This window comes from Spizellomyces punctatus (genome assembly GCF_000182565.1).
Source record: "Spizellomyces punctatus DAOM BR117 chromosome Unknown supercont1.12, whole genome shotgun sequence".
NCBI classification, from domain to species: Eukaryota; Fungi; Chytridiomycota; class Chytridiomycetes; order Spizellomycetales; family Spizellomycetaceae; genus Spizellomyces; species Spizellomyces punctatus.
Genome location: NW_015971548.1, coordinates 906,771 through 927,731, shown reverse-complemented (window position 1 = coordinate 927,731; position 20,961 = coordinate 906,771). Strand labels below are relative to the sequence as shown.

Here is a 20,961-nt window from a genome sequence, read left to right as displayed (position 1 = left end):
AGTCGTGGCTCAGTTCCATGATCAAGTTCAACCGGTCTGCGCATCGCATGACCAAAGCGCTTGGCCAGCCATCATTCTTTTGTTGCTTTTGTACAAAATTTATGCTTCTATTCTACCTTCATTTCCTCTTATCTCCAAATCATTTGCGCCCAACACATTTCGCAAGTGTGTCAACGTACTTTGCAGCTAAAATAAAATATTAAGATCATGCCGCACGGCTAGATTTGTCAATTGTCATCTCACCTGATCCGACAGTTGCTCTCCGTACTTGAATTCTCCAAAAGCGGCATCATCAAGATTACTAGCATTCTCCAATCCTGTTACCATGGCCTGCATGGACTTTGTAATATTTCTAGATGCGCCGAGCTCAGTGGTACCATACCGATCGCGAGTCGTGGGTCCGGCAATCGCAGCAGCAGCACTGATCCGGACCTTGAAGTTTTTGCAAGTAACAACTGCTCCGATGAGAGACTCGTATACGGCATCTGTCCAACTGGCTCGGCCAATAGGAAACGCATCTGTTCTTAGCATATTCCCAAGAGCGTGACAAGCATTCCATCGTGCCTGTGCAATGTCAGAACTCAATGCGGGCTACTGACGAACGGAACTATTTGGGCTTTGCATACCTTGACCGACCCAGAATCTACATTTTTCAGGACAACCAAAACAATTTCCTTGATTAATCTTTCGGCTTCCCGCACCAATAACATGGGAGGACACACTCGCACAATGTTCCCCAGTGCTCTTACGCCATTCGATCGACACTGGACTGCAACTAAGTCCAATTTGAACATCTCACGGGGACAACACTTTACAAGTACCTTGTCATTGTCCTTTGCAGCAGCTAGACCTGCCCGAATAATCTCTACAACAGTCTCATGTGTAATTCCTACTTCTGCAAGGTCCACACCTTGTTTTTGCGCACTCTCTCTGTGCATGAGGTGTAAACCACTTGCGAGTAACCGTACAATGATAATACAGCATACATACCCAACCGATGCCAAGGCATCACACAAATTCGCCAGCGCCCAACTGGTTCGGATTCGAACGTTAATGTTCTTATCGGTAGCCAGTTGAGGTATTGTCGTAGCCACGTCATTCAAAAAAAGCACATCCTATCTTGAATAATGAGGATTGTGCCAGCAAATCATGCAGGCGCTTCCGATAATCATACCTCCATCACGGCGGGATGACTAACGTAGACTCCCAATGTGCGACACGCTGCTGCCCGTACAGTGTGATCCTCATCCTGCACCATTCCTAATGCAAGAGCCAGACAAGCATACTGTCTCTTGGGCTGATACTACAATTTAGGCCAGTACTCATGTGTCAGTAAGAACCGTCTCTTCAACCTACTGGCAAGTTCTCGAATATAATTGACGGGAAATGCGACAAACAATCGCAACCAAGGGACCGTACAGCGTAGAACGTATCCTGAATCGCGGTCTGCACATGATGGTCTACTAGATCAGTCCACCAATTTAATGGTGGTACCTTGAAAATCATTGTCAAAATCCAGCACAATTCCAGCCATTTGAATTCTGAATGCACTCACCTGCACACCCTCTTTCGCACCGCAAGAATGGGTATATTGCTCTAGGAGCTTTAGAGCAGCCGCCCTGACGGCATCCTTGGCATCGGTTTCCGCATCCACGAGTATATCTACCAATTTCGACCAGTTGGCTCTATCATCAAACATGAGTCTCGATGCGCCGTTTCTCAATGAGTTCCAAGCGCGCCATATACCCAATGACATCCGGAGCATTTCTGGCTACAGAACACAGCACATCCAGGGCTGCAACACGTACTGAAATGTGTTCGGGCTTCTTGGCGAGTGCCATTACCATATCCAACAATGCGTACAAACCGTCCGCCTGAGGAGTCGAGAATAATGGCGTCCCGGCGTCCAACAACGCAGCAATGCATTCCAATACAGATGATGTGATGCCAAAATCTTATGGCAAAATATAAATTAACTGGGATGCGACATGACAACACGCTGAAGCTAGCCTTACCCTCTGGCGTTATGCGACTCGTAACGGCATCATACGCATCCTGTCTATAGTTGTGACGGAGACGATCATATGTGCAGTTCTTGATTAGCACTCCTAAACACTACGGAGCCCAAGTATAACCAATGTTACTTCGCCAGTCAGCCAAAGTGAAACATGTTAGCCACCCACTTTCAACTCTTGTGTCAGGAGCAGAGGCTGTGTTTCTTCCTTCACGGCCTTCAGCAAGCCCTGGTGAATTTCCCGTAGCTGCTCAGCCAGCTTCTGGGAAAGGGATGTAAACGCTGTCTTGATCGTGCTACTCGCGAATGCTAGATTAAAACTCTGGCGTTCGCATATAGTCATAATGTGAGTTCTTCTCTCAATACAGAGTACATACCTATCCTCTGCGACAGACAGATACTGTTTTGAGCCCTCTAGAAACGCCATCAATGCTGCGCAAGCAGCATGACGCACTTTTGGTGATTCACTGTCCCGCATAACTGATATGAGGGACGGTGCTGAAGGCCCTTCCACCGGATCTGGTAAGAATCTGAACCAATACGGGTATACAAGCTTTGCTTGTGCCTGCATGAAGGGAAGTAAGAGAAATGAATATCGGATAACCTCATCGTCTCCTCTTCATACCTTGGCAAGGGCCTGCAAACATAGTATGGCGTTTAATTGGAGGCGACTGTCCCGGAGCCTGACCGGTAAGAGAAGCTGTGAGTCGAAGTGTACGTTGCTTGGCCGTCCATATGCGAAACCTTACCGATTTCGTGGCAGGCCGATCTCTCCATCGGAAAACTCAGAGTCTGATGGGATGGTCATTAAGCTCCGTGGCGGCTTCTTGATCAATTTGGCAGCTGTTTACGAAGGTAATGGGTTGATTGAGGAATCACCACACCATATGTGGGCTGGAATGCTTACAGGCTGTAGTTGTGAAGGAGTGCGAATTCGTTGGCAGAGCTAAGCCGTACTGCTGCAGAAATGAGAGCAGAGTGGGCGCGGAATCTTGGACAAGTGTTTTGTTCTCGTTAATGAGTAGCTGTAGACCTCGGAGAGCGCTGCTAACCACCTAAAAATGACCCTCCTGTAAATAATGAAGGTAGATCGTATCCCTACACTTCTGAATCAAAATGCGTACTTTGGACGTGTTCTCTTCACTAACATCGCCGACTAAATTTCGCATCAGAATATTGTATACTTCCTTTTGTAAATTAGCACCTTTCGTGCCGGTTTTGACACAAAGGTTTCCAAGGCACGTCAGTGCCATTCGGCGTACTTCAGGATCATCATCAGTGCTGCCTTCTGAAGCCAGTGGAGTAAGGGCATTCAGGAGTGCAGAATGAGACTACAAAAAGTCGGTCACACTTGAGCTATGCTGTAGATGGAATGAACCAGTCACTACAAGCAGACCTTAAAGCATGCCGCTCCATTTTCAAACAATACAGTTCCCAGTGTCCTCAGCACGTTCAATCGTAAATCCCCATCAATCCGTGAGGTTCCTGGGATTCCTGTGCTTTTCAAGGCAGACAGTAGGAAATCTACACACTGCCCTATCACTTCTTGCTGTATGTCAAGGGTAGGTAGGCTGATCTTTGTTTCATGAAGTAAAGGTTCAGCATATATGAGCAATCGTGAAATCCACCACGCTGGGTCGTGAAGAACCTTTTGTTTACTAAATAGCTGGAATAGCAGATCAGTGAAGAGGCCATTGGCCGGTGGATGATTCCAGTACTTGCGACCGTAAACTACCAATTTTCGGACATTCTATTCAAACATAAAATATATGAACAGAAAGCAGCAAAATAGGCGATGTTGGCATGATTGGCATATACTACAGATCTCCACTACCACATTCCAGGTAATCTAAACAATTTGCATTCAAAATGCCTGTGTTCACCCACCTCCGCTGAACAGGCCTTCACTGGATATGATAGCGCAACTAGATCCCCCAATATCGAAATTCTCTTTGATTCTTGGTTAGCTTGACCGGCGATTGGAGGAGCACATTTCGTCAACTCCACCACTAGACCGTCAAAGGTCGCTGCTGCTGACTGCATCTAATTCGCAAGGACATAGGCAGAACTCGGCTGTAGCTTTCCTACAATGTTTCGTTCTGCAGATGCAGACCAAAGCGCAAGTTGGGTGATCGGGAATTGGATGACTCCACAGGTATCACGTGCGTGACAGCATATGGCCCCGCCGTGGCACGGTTGGTTTACAGATGGCACAGTCATGTGCATTCGAAATTTGACAGACCGTTCCTTGTCCAGGCGTTCAACTCCGCTTCGCGCCTGCACAGAGCTTCACTTGGGACATCGCGTAAATCCTCTCAAAGAGACTGTACACTGGGACCCGTCGTCAGCAAGAACAGCACTTGATCACCTCTTGGTTTACTAGCCTCTGTCTCGACACTTTTCTGTCTTTGTACCTCTCTACGTCCTATATTTTCTCCCTGATTCTGCGCAAGGTACGTCGCGTGGATCAGGCACACCTCGGCTTAGCGGATGGGATCCAGCCTAGGACGAGCTTGCGATTTCTGATCGCCGGTTGTTGCGACGGCGTCACGAACGACTGCTAGGCTGTACCCGCTGCTCTCACGTCGACCCCTTCTAACCTCTTCCGTTCCCTCTCAGACACCGTCAACATGTCAGACAGGAAAGCGGTCATCAAGAACGCCGACATGAGCGAAGAAATGCAACAAGACGCAGTAGACTGCGCAACCCAAGCAATGGAGAAATACAACATTGAGAAAGATATTGCTGCCTTCATCAAGCGAGAATTTGACAAAAAGTACAACCCCACCTGGCACTGTATCGTAGGACGAAACTTTGGTTCCTACGTAACTCATGAGACCAAGGTATAAACTTGGTTTACCAACTGGCCATGTCGTGTGTTTAGGATGATGAATAATTTCTGTTCCGCATGCAGCACTTTATCTACTTCTATCTCGGACAAATCGCCATTCTGTTGTTCAAGGTATGCGCCCTTTCCACCTTTTAACTGACCATATGTACCCACTCAACTCACATCTTTTACAGTCGGGATAGTGGCGGAGCGCTACCAACAAGTTGGATAAGTATGTAGAGGGTGGATGTTATATACACTTGTGGTTGAATAAATTACTATGTTTCGCATGTCTAGTTGTTCTAATGCCCGGTGAAGGCACCAAATTATCTGGGCTGTTCGTAAGCTCTCAGTCTGAACCGGGTTACGTCTTCAGTGTGAGGCTAATTTGAAGTTGCATGACGACCATTCCTGTTTTCTGTTAGCCACATGTAGTATAAACTGTGATATCCTCTCAACGTCCCAGATTGAACATTGGTACAATCTCTCGATAATAAAATTATTTCAAGTCTGGAAGCAATTTATACAGGACTCTACCTGTTGGACATATATAGCCCCTATTTCACCCTACTTCAGGCTTCTAAAGAAAAATACAATGCAGACATGATTGAAAACGAGTACCTAGTCATTGCTAGATATTATCAGCATTTGGGAATGTGCCGATATCATCCTGTACTGTAGCAGCATGTCCGGCTTGCCATGCAGCTTGCGGATCCTATGGCATTCCTCACCCGTTGCTGGGCGTCTCAATCTGTAATGACCTACGACGTTTATGTGTACTGGAGAACAACTTGCTCAAAATAAGCCGTCAAGATGCTCAGATTACAGCATTCAAGAACCGTCAGCTGCTTGTGCGTCATCTCCACAGGACCGTCGCGATATTTTGTTCAAGATCACTTCGACTTGACTTTCTGAAAGAGGCTCTGGTCCATTATCGCTATACAGGTCCGCTTGGAAATGAAAAACAAGTCTTTGTTAAGGGCATCGTTTAGGTGCCAACTACCTGTCCACCTACGTTCAATCCCCGTTATGGAATGGTGCATAACGACAACTATTTGGTGGTCTGGTCCTGTTGGGGTTGGTGGCGGACCTCCTATCGGTCGGGCGTGTCCTGGAGAGTCGTGTTCTTCACCGTCGTCCTCTTCATTGTCTGCGGTCGGTTTTTTCTAGAACGATAGTTTCTTTTGAGATATTTTATCTCTTAATTAGGGTGGGCTCCGCATTCCTTACTTGCACCAAGATGAGGTGAAGAGTTTCTGGATCGACGTTCAGGAGGTAGCCATTCAAACTTTCCCCATTCGAGAGTCGGACCCACACCGGATGCCGAAGGTGTTCCACCAAATCAGACAAGGAAACGTTGCTCATCCCCATACCAAAAAGCACGCTGCGCCTTCACCATCTATTTGCTAGTCTATTTAGTTTTATTAGCTGGTGACACAACCTTCGGGACTCCGATATGGCACAGATCACATGACGTACATTAAGATCAGCATTAAAAACAAACAGCTTGCAACTGTATAAAAAGAGCCATTCGAGGACAGCTTTCTCCCTGTCTTCCAAAGACTCTACAAACAGAACGACTAGAGAGTAAACACTCATGTCAGAACTTCCCGAATGCTGCAGAACTGGTTTCCTTCACGAAGGCACACCAACTGGTACCACCGAAAAGCTCCATGGATTAGACGTCTACGTTGCTCGTCCTGTTCCCGAAAATGAAAAGCCAAAGAAGGCCGTTGTAATTTACAGTGATGTTTTCGGATGGGAACTGGTCAATTTACGACTGATTGCTGATTCGTTCGCCAAGGTAGGATTCGGTTTGCCCGTTTGATGCCATTGAGGTGTTTAACATCTTGCATAGGCAGGGTACACCGCCTACCTTCCCGACTTTTTCACGGGTACTGCCATATCAGTCGAAGGTCGTGATGACCTCCTCGACTATCAACAACCTAAAACTTTTGGAGAGCAGATCAAGCGTGGACTGGCTATCCTCAAGGTGATCCCATCTGGGATCCCTTTCATGGCGAGAAATGGGGACTCAAAGATTGTGCCATTGGGGAATGCGTTTCTCGGTGGCCTCAAAAACGACGGTTATGATATCGGGGTTGTGGGGTACTGCTGGGGAGGTCGATACACGATTCTCCAATCCCACGGGGACCTGATCAAATGCTTTGTCGCTGCGCACCCTAGCAGAGTTTCCGTTCCCGCCGACATACACTCAATCACAAAGCCCGGTCTGTTCCTCTGTGCAGAATATGACAATGTCTTCAGTGCGGCGGACAGGAAAACGAGCGAGGAGATACTAGAAGAGAAAGTGAAGACTGGGAACGGCCCCGCGTACAAGTTTGTTTGCTATGAAGGGATGGCGCATGGGTTTGCGGTCCGGGGTAATGACAAGGACGAGAAAGTCCAGAAAGCTCGAAAGGATGCATTTGAGCAGTGTGTTGCCTGGTATAACCAGCATTTGTAAGATATTACTTGCGTCGTAGGTATAATACTATTTAGTTATTGTTGTTCTTTGTAAAAGAGGGTAATAGGTTAAAGTATAGGCATTTGTCGATTAGTTAGTTTAATAATTGTTAACGAGGGCACAACACTGTAATAAAGCCATCTCTGAAAACAAAGGTAGCATTAGCATGAACAGATCATGACCAACGCGGATCTTGCTTCGCAACGCCTCTCCGCGACAACAAGCATACTCGCATGCATTCTCCTCACACTCACATTCGTCGGCTCTTTCTATGTATTTCGCGGAGGTATTCCACGACAGGTCCCGCGAGATGACCCACGGGTTGTGCGTAGGAGGTTCATGGCTGCCGCTGGAACATGCGCTGTGGGGTTCGTGTCTGTGGGGTTTGTCTTGAGTTCAGTGGGCATTGTGCCTACTGGGACAGAGGTAGCTGAAAACTAGGTTGACGCAGATATGGTCCGATGAAGCACTCACACTTCCACAGGGTTTACCAGTGCTACTTGCTCACCTTGGACTTAAACCGAAAGGCTTTCTACTAGCCGCTGTTCTCCCCTTACTTCTTACCATGACCCTCTTCCTCGGGCCGCTCGCTGTCGACTTTATTGCCGAGTCACTTCCCTTTCAAAGAAAGTTTTCCTTTCAAGAACATCTGTTTGACAAATTGAACGACATATTGGCTTGGAGGAACTACATAGTGGTGAGGATCCGACACTCGCAAGCTAGTAGGCAATCGCTACTCCACTCGTCACATCCCGTGCATATATAGTCAACTGAAGATGGAAGGAATCAATTTAGGGGCCGTTGACAGAAGAGTTTGTCTTTCGTGCCTGTATGGTCCCATTGTTCCAAGCAGCTGGGTTTAAAACGGTGACGACTGTTTTCATGCTCCCCCTGTGTTTTGGTATCGGTAGGTCCAGGACCACTTTGGTTGGATGTCAGGCTCATTCTGATCGCTAAATTGTTTATTAGCCCATATACATCACGGGTACGAGGTCTACAACAGACTAGGGCGAACAAATCGTGCTTTGAAGCAAGCGCTGTTATCCGGTGGTGCGTGTGCTGTTCTACTGGTCAATATTTCCTGGTTGTACATGCATCTTCGCCAACTCACCCTCCGGATTCAGTCTTTCAGTTCTTCTACACGACGCTGTTCGGCTGGTTTTCAACCTTCCTCTTTCTAAGAACTGGCCACGTTGTAGCTCCAACCATTTCACACATATTTTGCAATGTTATGGGCTTCCCTGATTTCTCGGCAATAGATGAATACCCGCGCTATAAAACCGGTTGGTATTCGCTAGATATCTTTGCATTCTGGGTGATTCTCGCTAATAATGCAACAGTGTTGATAGGGTCGTATATCCTTGGGATTATACTTTTTGGGCTGCTTTTCGTTCCGGTGACCAATCCGAATCTGTATGGAAACAGCGGATGATGGCGCACCCAATGGTTGATAGATCAGGTTAGATAGATGGGTACACAGCAGCCAGTATATCCCGATCATCGAGTACAGGGCACGCCCTGAAAGGAGTGTCCCAGCGTTCAAAAAAATCGTAACGCACATTCAACATTTCCTTGTATACCCATGAATGGGCTAGTCTATATATTCACAATGAAACGAGATCGATAATTGCGGTTGTAAACGAGAATAAAGTAAACAAAATAAACCTCAGCGCACTAGGTGCCTCCGCTACAATCCAAACCCCTCCTCTATGTGGTAAAACTTCTCACTCCTTTCTTTCAAACTGATGCATTTATTCCAGTTTAGTAGCCGACTCTGTATTTGTTTGTACTTGTTTTCGGTGCTAGCAACGTCAGCATCAGCACAGGATGATGGATTTAGTGGTAGGGACTTGCAAATTGCACATACCTCTTTCAGAGCCCGTTTTTGTAGTCGCTGCAGCTCTCGCTCATGCTCCTTCTTCATTTGGGCAATCGCCAAAGATTCTAATAGGGATGCAATAAAATAACCAATCATGCAGACTAGAAGGGCGTTCCATAGAGCGCCAAGATAATTGGATTTGGAAGGCTACAGGGCAAATTACTCAGCATCGTACAGCATCAAACAAACCGATATGTGATGCTTATATACCTTCAATTCATGAGCGCCATCTGGCCGTTTCTGGTATCGTTTTACTTGCTCGTCCAGGAGCTTTTGCACGAAGTCATGTAATGTAGGTGCATAAGATTGAAGCTCCGTCAATATGAAGGCCAAAATGTCTTCCGAAAGCATTAAAATTACGGATATCGTCTGTGATCAAAATGTCAGCCGGACTCGCGAAGAACCAAGAGAAATCAGTCGTTCGAACCTGTATGCTACTTTTGAAGACTGCTTTCCCCAGGAACGTTGCGCCAAAAAATGTCATGAACGGAACTCCAAAATGCCCGCAAACAATGCCCGCGAGATCAAATAAGGGGTTCGGAATCTGCACCAGATCATAAGTATCGGGTTAAGAACGCCACAAATTGTATAGTCCAGTAACTTACCGACGCGCAAAGCAGGATGCCAAAGAAGCCTAACGATTGCATCAGATTGTACATGGCCACTTGTACACGCTCCCCAACTGTCCGTTCGGATTTTGGTCTTGCCAGAAGGCCCTCAATACTGGCAAATCCTTGATCGTCACGTCCCGCTGCGGCTGCGGCTCTTGCAACAAAATATGGAGGCAACTCTCCGATCGACGTTCCCAACCCCCAGAAAAAGCTCTCCAATCGAACCTTTTTTGCAATTTGCCATACAGTGACAGCGGCAGTGGCGGCTTGACCAACCGATGGCTCGCAAATAAAACTACGAGAGATCGGAGTCAGTAGAATGTCATTGAACACATTCGATAGGTGGTAAATACCTATCTGGCCCTCGAGTTTCAAAGTCTAGACTGTGGCATTGGTATGCCGTTAAAGTAACATGGGCAATGTGAGGACCCAAGAAAAGGACGAATGTGTGCAATCCAGTTCCCAGTCCAATAGATGAGGCGATTCCCAACACTAACCACCACCCGTACCACAAGACTTGAGATTCCAATACCGCAACAGTCTATAGATGCGGGATGGTTAGGCAAATTCTTTTTTAGCAGCAACCAACACAGCTCACCCCTTGATGTGGCCCCTCTGCAAGGTATACTGCTACCCCCGCCACCAACAGACACAACATTGCTACCACGACCCATACGTGTGCGACCATGGTCTGCAATCCCAGAACGAGGCTATCGCTTATATATAATATCAGGTATTTAAGGATTACTAGCGGCGAGTTCCATATGGATATTCCAACTCGTTGTTTTGCAAGCTCTCTTCGACGAGCTTCAATAGCATCTCCAGCCACTTCAGGATTTATCGCAGCGCCGTTACTTGCATTTCTATCCGAGTCATCCTCTGATGCTGTATCCGCATTTAGTTGTCCCTCGTATTCTTCCAACCGCGCAACTAGCACACTTTTCGTCCCTCCTATGGGCAACTAGGAGAAAGAAAAGCAAACGGCCTCAGTCTCCAAAAATCCTCGATGATAGCTGTTTGCAAAACAACAATGAACCTTTCGAAACCGTAACTCATCTTGTAGCTTTTGGACGGAGAGTGACCTGTCGATCCAAGAATATGCAGAGTTAAACCACATGCAAAACCATAGCTTCTCGCATGGTGGTGCTTGAGGGATGAGAAACGTACCTGAATGGAGAGTTTGCCGACATTGCGATCGCGCAGTCGGTCCAAGTAAATTACAATTCAGCGAAACTTGGCTGAAACTGCGGGAATGAAAATAGGTGTATTCCGAGTATCTTCTCAGTTAAACTTGAATGTTTTGTTCTCGCCGTGACAGCGTCACGCGAGTCTAGCGTTTGCTGAAAGACTACCTTGCTTAATGGCAATTTGGAGCTGGGAGAAAGCAGCAAAGGGAAAAACGGGTGCCCGAGTTCCCAAAAATTTGGGCCACGAGAAGCGACCGCGCTGGCTGGTGGTGCTTAGTCGCTTGCTCACAACGGCGACCATTTTACACTTTTATCCTTTTTCAATTAGCGACATTACAATCTAGGATGACGTCCAACACTTTGGATCAGGAAGAGCACATGTAGGCTAATGCTTAAAGTTGACATGGGAGGGACTTTAGAACTTATGAGCGGTGAACCATACACATAATGGCGACGGGTCTTTTTTAACGTGTCGAGGAGAGAATAGTATTTGAATCTTCAAGAACCGTTTGCAACCCATGGTATAACCATATCCACAAGCAGAAAGCGTGCCCAGAGAGATTTTCATCAAATAGGCCTTAGGTGGCTCATGTGTACTACAAACCGCACAGCTATGCCAGGGTACCGTAGAGCTTTCAGGCGGTCGCAATCAATCTTCCACTGCATGGCTCTTCCATTACAACCCGAGGACGACCGGATAATAAGTCATGCACCGGCAAAGGAAGCCTTCCTCGCCGCTGTCATGAGAGCACACATGACGCAAAATGCGCAGAACGTAAACACTGCAGAGTTGGCGGTTGACTTTTCCTCATCTGGCGTGCGAAAGTCTTGATAGATTCGGCGAAAGTTGGGAAACGCAGCCATGATGCAAAAGGCATTCAGCAGTATGTAACGTAAAGACTGCTTTGGGGATGAGATTGCACAGAAGATTAAAAGTCAAAACAGCGACGGCTGACGAGCCCTTGCCGCTCCTTGATCGTCGGCAACGTGCCCGGCGGTACGGTAGCTCTACTAAGCATCGGATCGTCAAGACTCGCTAACTGCCCAACGGTTTGTCATTAGCGTTACTGCACTTGCATCTCCCGTTGGATAATACAGCTGGGACCCGTGTCTTCCACGGTACATGTCGAGTTTTGGGACGGACTCAACACTTTGGCAGATTGGGGACGATTTGATTGTTCCACCTATATTCTCGGAAGAAATACCACGATCTCTACCAGAGGAGAAGCAACTCGAAATGTCTGTGCATCGTTCCGCTAATCCGGAGCAGCATTTGTATGTATATTGTAAGATAGTAAGGAACTGTGGTGATCTCTCATTGTCATCTCCGTCTCTGTACCAGCCTGGAGGTCGTTGACCACCGCACTGGGAAAAAGCACATGATTCCAGTGGAAGAAGATACCATCGACGCAAGCATCTTTGCTCAACTTGGACTCTCTGTTTATGACAATGGCTATTTGAACACGGCCGTCTGTCGGTCTTCCATCAGGTGCGCCTGCTCTTTGATCTCGCCAAGGCCAAATGGACTGCTGACCCTGCTTTTCAATTTCCAGCTATATTGATGGTGATAAGGTATGCTGACTTGGTGCTCCAGGACCCATTCAAAGCATATGTTGATTTGCTCCATATTTCATAGGGAATACTCCGCTACAGAGGATATAACATTGAGGATCTGGCCATGCATTCATCATTTCTCGAGGTGTCCTACCTGCTCATTTTCGGAGATCTCCCTACAGCTGACCAATTAAATGTACATTTGTGTTCTCACTTTTGTTGCAATCTATTATATAGCTAACTCTCACGATTGCAGATGTGGACGACCCGAATCATGCGACACACCTTTATTCACGAAAACATGATTGATTACTTGAGGGTACGCAACCTGACACTTTCATCGAGGCGAGTCGGTCATACTCATTGCCTACTTTCTGACACCAGAGCTTCCGGTATGATGCTCATCCTATGGGTATGGTAACTTCAGCACTTGCGGTAGGTAGTTCCTGCGTTCTACGAATGCTAGAAGCCGTATATAAACTACCGCCCACAGGCAATGTCGACATTCCATCCGGAGGCCAACACGGCGCTGCAAGGGGAGGTGAGTTGACTTGATTACTACCGCCAGCCGTATCCCCGTCTTACGGTTTGATATAGCATATCTATCAAAACGAGAATATGGTCAATAAGCAAATCTTTCGGTGTCTCGGCAAAGTTCCTACCCTGGCAGCATGTGTAAGTGGATTGCCTACCGTAAAACTCGCAAGGGGTATACTCATCGACATTGCCAGGCCTATCGGCACCGCATTGGACGTGCCTACAACTCTCCATCTAACGAGTTTGGATATACGGAAAACTTTCTTTACATGTTGGATCGTCTTTCAGAGAACAATTATGTACCGAACCCTCGACTTTCACGTGCATTAGACATTATATTTATTTTACATGCCGATCGTATGTGTACCATTTTTCCATCCTGTGATCATGAATTGCTGACGAGAGACTATTGTTAGATGAGCTGAATTGTAGTACAGCTGCGATGCGACAAATGACATCAACGGGTGTTGACCCGTTTATCTGCTTGACAGGTAAGCTTCCAGGGTATGTTACGGGAGGTCGCTAGCAAGCTAAAGTTTTACATAGGGGCGGCTTCGGCATTGTATGGACCGGTAGGTGTTCTGTCTCTCGAATATCTTTGGGATGATGAAAGTCGTGAATATGCAAATTTCAGTCACATGGCGGAGCCAATGAGGCCGCTTTGAAGATGCTAGAAGGTATGCCTTCATGATTGGCGAGCGTGTGCTTTGCGAAATCTCATCGATACTATTGCAGAGATCGGATCTGTCGACCACATTCCCGCTTTTATTGAGGTGCGCGGTTCTAACGGCTCTATTTGTCAGCCTTGCAGTCGCTTTACACTTTTTGTGCATAGGAGGTCAAAGCGAAAAAGCGGCGACTCATGGGTTTCGGACACCGTGTATACAAGAGCTATGACCCTCGTGCCAAGATCCTGAAGCAGGTTAGATCTCTTACGTGTCGCAGTCCACGACGTGGTACTGATAGCGGCGAAATACATAGATTGCGGATGAGGTGTTTGAAATAATGGGTCGCAATAACTTGATTGACGTTGCGATTGAACTTGAGAGAATTGCTCTTAGTGATGGTAATGTCACTTTACGTTTTGAGCTGTATCGTGTGCTCGATATTGAGTTTTATATTTGTAGAATACTTTATCAAGCGAAACCTATATCCAAACGTGGATTTCTGTAAGACGGCTGGATGGAATTCGCAGCTAGGAGACATGTGACTCTAAGTAACATGAACGTTTCTCCTGCAGATAGTGGAATTATTTATAAAGCAATGGGCTTCCCGGTAGGTTCCATGTCATCTCAGATACTGTGCACATGTCTCTCACAGTCCATATCGCCTTGGGTAGACTGATTTCTTCCCCGTACTCTTCTGCATTGCCCGGACTGCTGGATGGCTAGGTAGGCGTTGAATGATGATCTTTAATCGCTTGCCCATGTATTTCTGACTGTTCCGACGTAGCACACTGGCACGAACAGCTACAGGTACGTTGACAATCATAACATATCCGCTCAATGGGCCACCGTAACTCAACCTTGACACCCTCATAGAACCCCATTCCCATTTTCCGGCCAAAGCAGGTTTGGTTAATCTGTTATAGACTACGATTTCAATTCATTAAAGAGCTTACAACGCATTTCAATATTCTATATACATCATTATGATAGGCGTATGAGGGAGAAGAACCCAGAAATTATGTCCCCATTGACGAACGCGTAGCGCAAGAGTCGTCTCCTCTTGACCTGCAAGAGAAGTATCTTCTACGCAAGAACCTTCCACCTATGAAGGAAGAGCGAGATATATAAGGACTATGCGACATGCCAAGGTAAAAAAACATCCACCCTTTACCATAGTGTGGCCCGGCCGTCATTCTCGTTTCTTACTCTCACTCCATAGTATTTTTTCGTACTCCTCTGTTGCGGCAGGCAAGCGCGCAAGGACTTGATACAACTCATCGACGGGCTTAAAGTCCTTGTATCCTACTTGTTGGTACCCAACCATTTCACTTATGACTCCACTGATCATGAGCCGTTTGGTAAAGTTTATTCGGGGGCCAATGTTGTCGGGATTTCCATCTTCCATGTAGGTTACTGTTTGATGGAATGTTAGAATTGCGGGAAAGTGCAGTTGTGTAATGTATAGATAACTTACAATCGATTAAATACACGCCTGGGATGGAATGATAATAAAGATGATGAGTGAAATGGTCAGTACATGGCGTTGGAATTCAAACTGATACATACCGCTATGGAACATAACAATTGCCAATGGGAAGCGAAATAAACCGATTAGCGTGAGTGACTCCATTTGCCAAACGCAGATCCGCCCCAGGGTAATTGTTTGAACCAGCACTTACATGTATGGAATACAGGGCATACCAACCGTCCTCATGTGCGCCCGATAACCCTTGTAAGACCCTTCAGCCGTCATCAACTTCTCCAACTCTGTCAATTTCTATTGCGTACGTTTCCCATCAGTGTTTTGCAAGTATTTTAATCTTATTCAGATATATCTTACTTTTAGTGTCTTTGATCCGATTTCCTTGAATGACTGCTTTAGGCGTATCACGGCCGCTTTGTTGAGTCCAGCAATGATGGCCATGAGGGTTGAGAAATTGTTGAGTGTCAAGAGTTGCTGTGTAAGGGGAGCTGTTAATGTATGTTGAGGATGCAGTGGAGAACGGTACACGTACACTGGCGATTTCAACGAGGCCTGTAATGCGTTTTGCTCTTGCTCGTGGGGTTTTCATTTCCAGGATGGACTACAGGATGGTCAGTAACTGCATATGAAACGGTGAAGGGATAATCACGTACCTTTGCGGTCCAACACGCCACTGCATTGAATCTCCTCGTCAATGCGACGACATTGGGTGCCTTGGTTGGCGCATCGGGTTTTGACCATGCTTGATTGAGTAGCTCGGATGGCTAGAAATAGGGTATAAATATCTATCCGAATCGATGTGATCAGTTATGCGTGTGCTTACCAGGATGTCAGCGAAGTAGGCATGTTCAATGAGTGTCAATTGTCGGGCGATTTCGTCGGGGGGATGTCGGAAGACGTTGAAACGTCGGGGATCGCCGTCGGTGGCTCGGAGTGGGGATTTTAGAACAAGATGTTTTACCAATGCTGGGTGCGTGTTATCCTTCTACGAAGTTCACAAAGCCGTAAGTAACAAACGTCAAAAAAGGACACAACAGTAAAAAACGCACAATCTTGACCAAATTCCTCCGAATCTGCCGCCCCATACTCGGATGATCATACGCAAGGACATCCTCCACAAACCGCATGGCATCCGCCCAAAAGTCTTTTCCAACGACGAAATCGGCCGGATGGCGTTTAACCCATTGGAGAATAACGTTGCAAACTCGAAGTTGGATCGTGAGTCGAAAATGGTCGTAGGAGGCAAACGTTGCTTTTCGGGAGCGAGGGGCGTGGTAGCTGATCAAGAAAGTTAGTTATTGGAGACATTTGCAAATACGGTGAGTTTTTGTGCTTACCGTTCGATAAGTTTGCGGAGGAGAATTGCACCCGTTGTGAAGGATTGATATGTGAGGAGAAAGGTTTTGACGTAATCCAAATCTGCTCTCACCAGAAACAGTTATAAACAAAGCATTTTTCAATATGACATGAGCGCTTACACTGTGACGTTCCTTCTCCCCGCTCATCCGTCAATCTCTCCACCAACTTGTTCAACGTTCCCGATCCAACCATCATCACTCCAGACGGGTCTTTCATCATTTGAATATTTTCGTCAGTGTCGGGTTCGTCCCACATGGATGGTGAGCCCTGGGTTTGCTGGATCTAATAAGGTTAGGGCCGTGTATCACCCATGGTAATGGATATGTGCTTACTGGGATATGACGATTTGTGACTTGGAGATACAGTTGTGTACCGGGTTTAACGTGCTGGTCTTGAAGGGATTGAGTCACGTCCAAGGCTAAGAATACCAGCATCAGTGCTACGGTTTTTTTTTCTCTTATTCCAAAATTGACTTGGATTTGAGACGTACCGACACCTGCATCCGTTTCAATTCCATCCACCTCATCTACCTGCCTTCCAAACCTTCGACACAAGAACGGTATCGACCGAGACAAGGGGAGCGTAAAGTCAATATCAAGGTCCAGTTTCACGTCTGCGTCGGCAGTATTCGACAGGATGATGCGCTTTGGAATGGCGCGATAACGTAACGAGTCCTAAAGCGTTTCGTTTGTTGATTTTACTCACCGGTCCAAAAGACAAAAGATAAACACTAGAAACAAACCTCATGCGCAAAATCTTTGACAGCGGTCCAAACAATATCCCGATCACTCAACCGATCCCCAGCTGGTGAAAACAGGCAATAAACATCGGCTTCCGCATCGGGGTTAACAAGTCCAACTGTCTCCAAAAGCGTCTCGACAGTTGTAGTTTGGTCCACGAGGATTCTGATGGGGGCGGACTCGATGTGTGGGAGGTCCAGGAGAACGGATACGAGTTCGTATTGGAGTTTGTATTGAACATCTTCCTGTATTCAATGCGTTCATATACGAAATGGTCTAATATATAAATTCAGAAGAAGACTCACGGTTTGAATTGTTGCGTATTCACCCAATGTTACAGATTCTTTCATCCATGTATTTTGGGAAGGGATAAAGAGCCCGTATTTCCCTCCGCGGTGTCCGAGGGTCAATTTTCGGTTACTGAGCTGGTAATGGATCATGGCAATCACGTCTTGGATGGTTTTTAATTATATCGATTAGTTAGGATAAAAGTGAATAAACAAGAGCTACATATGTGGGCTTTCCTTACCAGAGACACGTAGACTGGGCAGGACTTTGAGTGCAATCTTTTGGTCAAACTCTGGTAAATAGATCCGCAACAAGAACTGATGCGCAAGCGCTCGCAGCTCCAGATTTTTCTGATGGTTTTTTGAGGTTAACTTACCAAAAATCTACTCCCAGAGTCCTGATAAACAAAAGATCACCGTACCTCTTGCTGCAAATCATAGGAAAACAATGTTCGCCCATCATCCAACCAAATCCCCAATCTCGGGTAGTATAATCCATACTTTTCTTCTTTTGTCAAATGCTCTTCCCGGAGTTGCGCGACAGCGTCTTTGACGAGGACGGTGAAAGAATATGCGAAATGGTGGGGTGTGGTGGAGGGGGGAATGGTGATGGTGCTAGTTTCAATGTCGTTAATGTGTTTAAGGCGCACTTCGTCCTAATAGAAATAATGGTATAAGAAGGGGATGATTTGAAGGAAGAAAGCGGGATGGGTAACGTACCCCCTGCATAAAATCATAACTCCCCAAAATAGCCTGTGGGTCCATCCAAACCCTCACACCAGGTACATTTCGATCCAGCTTGCAAAGCCTGTACCCAGTCCTATCAACGGCCTCTTCTTTACAGTCTTTAGGCTGGTGCATTTCGGCTTGCGCAAAATCGATCAAAATGCTTTGGATGGCGTCTGCGACTGTTCCGTGATAGAGAACGCGGACAGCAAGGGTTTTTGCACGGTGTTCGACAGAGAGTTGGAGGGTTTTGGGCGTGTAGAGGGAGGTGAGGGATGTGGTTGAGACCCAGAGGGAGAGGTCGTCCATGCTACTTTCGCCGGTTGAATCTAGGTCTGATATCAGAATTCTTATGAATATTGTCTTTTATACTCGTGATTTTGTATAATGGATACGTACCATCATCGAGATCATCTGAATGATCACTTTTTCTTGTTGAAGTGCTTGTTTCGCCGAATTCGGATGATGACGGGTTTCGGGAGATCGAGTTTCGTCCCATATTAGCTAGACCAGATATAGACGTCGTGGAACCTATCATCTCATTATTACTCTTTGCAAGAACTACCACAAATCCCACGACACAGGAACAACAGCATACCCTTCTTTTTCAACGTTGCCATATTCCTCATATTAAGCCCCGGAAACACCTGCGTCGTTTCTGGCGTAACCGCACGTGTTGCTTTCCGCATAATGGCACCCCACCCGCCTCGTCGCATCGTGGAGCTAGAGAGATTTGCCTCGGTTGCGCGGCGGTCGTCGGAAGGAATTGAGGGAGGCTGGTGGAGTGTAGGCGTCGAGAGGGTCGTTCCATTTTCGGTACCCGCCGAGAGTGGGCCTTTTGCTAGGCGGAAGAGGGACGCTAACGAGTCTACCGAGTTCAAAAGGGTGGATGAGAGAGTGAACAGATGTGCGAGATGGGTGGTAAAGGTATACTTGCCTCCCTTTTTAACAATCGTCTGCCGAATCGTCATTCCCCCCTTTTTCTGCTTCAAAGCCTGTTCTCGAGCACTCAGCGCATCCATACTCGAACTCCTCGCATGTTCTGGTTCAGCCAATCCCCCATCTGAGTCACCTCGTTTCATCCCAAACCTCTCTGCAACACGGTCGAATGATGGACTCTGCGGGATGGGTCGACGAGGGGCACCGAGGTCTCTACGGAGGGCAGACGATGCTGGGGACTCTTCGTAGATGGTTTCGGTTTCTGGTTCAGCGTCGGTATAGTCAGGTGGGTCCAGGTCGTGGATAAAGGATGAGACGGGCATGCTCCCGAAGACGTTGCGGCGGCCGCCGGGATGGGCAAAGGGGTCTTGGGACCTTGCGCGGCACCCTGATTGTTAGATGCAATGAATCTAATTGACAATATGTAACAACTTACCCGGCACGCTGAGAATTCATCTTTTGCAACAAGGGGGAGAATTGGAACCCACCAAATAGGAACCAGCTGCCCAATACACAACAATAGGGCAGGACCCTCTCTCAGCACGATTGATGATAAGCGGGAAAAAACCCAAAGCGCACACACGATCAAGCACGCTGGTATCCTTTTCTTCCCCCAAGCTCGATTTCACGAGTGCTCGACAATCAGGCTGGAAAATAACAATACTTGTCTTGCCAATCAATCCAAGCTCCCCATCCAAAAACAAAAAAAACAAACGAATGTGCGAAAACCCAACACAGCAATTGACGCCAAAATATGTAAAAGCCAAGTATCCCAATCGGCGGAACCTTTCTGACTAGGCAGCTCGCCAATACCACTCGTTTGTGCCAAAGCCGCAAGAGGACCCTCAACGCACATATGCACATTTGGAGTAATTTCCCGATAGGCTAAATAACAAATTCAGAATGTAGCAAGGCAACAATCGGGGATCTCTTTTTAATACGTATTCATAAAAATAGCATCTTTGGGTATGGGAACATTCAGGATCTGAACTTGTATTGTTTAGGAGGGATACCGGAATTCCCTCATCGTGGCTTTGGACTTTTCACCTTTAGCTTTTTGTCGCTAATGTGGAAATCGACTACAGGACAATCGATTCAGCCCACACCTTCGGTTGAGGACGACTGGGATTCAGGTATTCATATGAGATCACCATTTAACTATCTCCTTTTCACACAAAAGGTCTATTGCAGACCCAACGTTCATCAACGACGTTTCGGAAAAGAACCAACGATGGGGAAACCAAAAGACGGTTGAGAGGGGGGAAAAGCAGCTTGAAGATATGGAGGGTGCGTGTCGTACCCTGGCTTTTGCTAATGTCACCTACTGACGTTTATTGTAGAACTGCGTAAAAAGGTGATTGAGCAAAATGATAAAAAGGTAGAGCTTTGCCAATTGGTGGGACACCTGGACCGCTTTTCACACTTTCCAAATAGGCAAAAGAAGAATGGATCAAGCAGACCGGGTCGGGTATTAAGGAGAGCTATGGGGTTGGTAAAAAAGTGTAATAGAAACGCTCGTTGTAACATGCCAGCGAGTTACTTTACACTCTGTTTCTTTGAGGATGAAATATGAAATATACCAACTCTATAAGCGAAACCACCAGACTGGGTGGATCTGGATGTGACAAACCTGTCCAAAACGTCCAATATTGCAAGATGGTCGAATCACACATGACATGA

At 46.7% G+C, this 20,961-nt stretch overlaps 9 protein-coding genes across 9 annotated transcripts; 5 read left to right on the top strand and 4 right to left on the bottom strand.

Moving 5' to 3' along the window:
* Window positions 1-35: 35 nt before the first annotated feature.
* SPPG_09399 (uncharacterized protein) lies at window positions 36-4,128 on the bottom strand. Its single transcript, XM_016757562.1, has 19 exons — window positions 3,902-4,128; window positions 3,663-3,764; window positions 3,411-3,590; window positions 3,139-3,345; window positions 2,922-3,069; window positions 2,764-2,857; window positions 2,640-2,697; window positions 2,392-2,579; window positions 2,184-2,310; window positions 2,016-2,115; window positions 1,747-1,954; window positions 1,556-1,685; window positions 1,357-1,494; window positions 1,175-1,297; window positions 991-1,115; window positions 822-930; window positions 627-764; window positions 244-564; window positions 36-186 (listed from the first exon to the last, which is right to left on the bottom strand). Exons 1-19 carry the CDS (start codon window positions 4,055-4,057, stop codon window positions 100-102), a joined length of 2,739 nt encoding a protein of 912 aa, XP_016606369.1. The 5' UTR covers window positions 4,058-4,128; the 3' UTR covers window positions 36-99.
* Window positions 4,129-4,278: 150 nt separating this feature from the next.
* SPPG_06721 (dynein light chain 2, cytoplasmic) lies at window positions 4,279-5,134 on the top strand. Its single transcript, XM_016754923.1, has 4 exons — window positions 4,279-4,467; window positions 4,634-4,857; window positions 4,929-4,976; window positions 5,039-5,134. Exons 2-4 carry the CDS (start codon window positions 4,645-4,647, stop codon window positions 5,045-5,047), a joined length of 270 nt encoding a protein of 89 aa, XP_016606368.1. The 5' UTR covers window positions 4,279-4,467; window positions 4,634-4,644; the 3' UTR covers window positions 5,048-5,134.
* Window positions 5,135-5,318: 184 nt separating this feature from the next.
* SPPG_06720 (uncharacterized protein) lies at window positions 5,319-6,263 on the bottom strand. The gene is made up of 3 exons (XM_016754922.1): window positions 6,075-6,263; window positions 5,860-6,010; window positions 5,319-5,794 (listed from the first exon to the last, which is right to left on the bottom strand). Exons 1-3 carry the CDS (start codon window positions 6,213-6,215, stop codon window positions 5,676-5,678), a joined length of 411 nt encoding a protein of 136 aa, XP_016606367.1. The 5' UTR covers window positions 6,216-6,263; the 3' UTR covers window positions 5,319-5,675.
* Window positions 6,264-6,441: 178 nt separating this feature from the next.
* SPPG_06719 (uncharacterized protein) lies at window positions 6,442-7,311 on the top strand (the record flags this gene model as incomplete). Its single annotated transcript, XM_016754921.1, has 2 exons — window positions 6,442-6,648; window positions 6,703-7,311. The coding sequence occupies 2 exons, from the start codon at window positions 6,442-6,444 to the stop codon at window positions 7,309-7,311; spliced, it is 816 nt and encodes a 271-aa protein (XP_016606366.1).
* Window positions 7,312-7,488: 177 nt separating this feature from the next.
* On the top strand, window positions 7,489-8,609 carry SPPG_06718 (CAAX prenyl protease; the record flags this gene model as incomplete). Its single annotated transcript, XM_016754920.1, has 6 exons — window positions 7,489-7,737; window positions 7,796-8,008; window positions 8,107-8,218; window positions 8,281-8,361; window positions 8,436-8,506; window positions 8,571-8,609. 6 exons carry the CDS (start codon window positions 7,489-7,491, stop codon window positions 8,607-8,609), a joined length of 765 nt encoding a protein of 254 aa, XP_016606365.1.
* A 269-nt stretch (window positions 8,610-8,878) lies between these two features.
* Window positions 8,879-11,242, bottom strand: SPPG_06717 (uncharacterized protein). Its single transcript, XM_016754919.1, has 9 exons — window positions 10,969-11,242; window positions 10,838-10,883; window positions 10,400-10,762; window positions 10,155-10,342; window positions 9,796-10,096; window positions 9,618-9,734; window positions 9,401-9,559; window positions 9,179-9,337; window positions 8,879-9,113 (listed from the first exon to the last, which is right to left on the bottom strand). The coding sequence occupies exons 1-9, from the start codon at window positions 10,989-10,991 to the stop codon at window positions 9,063-9,065; spliced, it is 1,407 nt and encodes a 468-aa protein (XP_016606364.1). The 5' UTR covers window positions 10,992-11,242; the 3' UTR covers window positions 8,879-9,062.
* A 51-nt stretch (window positions 11,243-11,293) lies between these two features.
* On the top strand, window positions 11,294-15,282 carry SPPG_06716 (citrate (Si)-synthase). The gene is made up of 23 exons (XM_016754918.1): window positions 11,294-11,872; window positions 11,934-12,263; window positions 12,331-12,477; window positions 12,542-12,560; window positions 12,625-12,738; window positions 12,799-12,861; window positions 12,927-12,977; window positions 13,036-13,083; window positions 13,140-13,217; window positions 13,274-13,436; window positions 13,496-13,570; window positions 13,626-13,651; window positions 13,714-13,756; window positions 13,815-13,852; window positions 13,915-14,001; window positions 14,061-14,145; window positions 14,207-14,248; window positions 14,320-14,354; window positions 14,419-14,470; window positions 14,532-14,554; window positions 14,621-14,650; window positions 14,738-14,895; window positions 14,967-15,282. The coding sequence occupies exons 2-22, from the start codon at window positions 12,112-12,114 to the stop codon at window positions 14,873-14,875; spliced, it is 1,509 nt and encodes a 502-aa protein (XP_016606363.1). The 5' UTR covers window positions 11,294-11,872; window positions 11,934-12,111; the 3' UTR covers window positions 14,876-14,895; window positions 14,967-15,282.
* A 140-nt stretch (window positions 15,283-15,422) lies between these two features.
* On the bottom strand, window positions 15,423-20,094 carry SPPG_06715 (uncharacterized protein; the record flags this gene model as incomplete). Its single annotated transcript, XM_016754917.1, has 18 exons — window positions 19,718-20,094; window positions 18,941-19,656; window positions 18,742-18,873; window positions 18,337-18,677; window positions 18,039-18,272; window positions 17,859-17,967; window positions 17,635-17,780; window positions 17,332-17,574; window positions 17,080-17,263; window positions 16,922-17,007; window positions 16,709-16,865; window positions 16,568-16,649; window positions 16,280-16,508; window positions 16,054-16,215; window positions 15,884-15,994; window positions 15,763-15,831; window positions 15,588-15,704; window positions 15,423-15,524 (listed from the first exon to the last, which is right to left on the bottom strand). The coding sequence occupies exons 1-18, from the start codon at window positions 19,735-19,737 to the stop codon at window positions 15,423-15,425; spliced, it is 3,240 nt and encodes a 1,079-aa protein (XP_016606362.1). The 5' UTR covers window positions 19,738-20,094.
* Window positions 20,095-20,261: 167 nt separating this feature from the next.
* Window positions 20,262-20,876, top strand: SPPG_06714 (uncharacterized protein). The gene is made up of 4 exons (XM_016754916.1): window positions 20,262-20,414; window positions 20,473-20,568; window positions 20,622-20,659; window positions 20,716-20,876. The coding sequence occupies exons 1-4, from the start codon at window positions 20,348-20,350 to the stop codon at window positions 20,785-20,787; spliced, it is 273 nt and encodes a 90-aa protein (XP_016606361.1). The 5' UTR covers window positions 20,262-20,347; the 3' UTR covers window positions 20,788-20,876.
* Window positions 20,877-20,961: the final 85 nt, after the last annotated feature.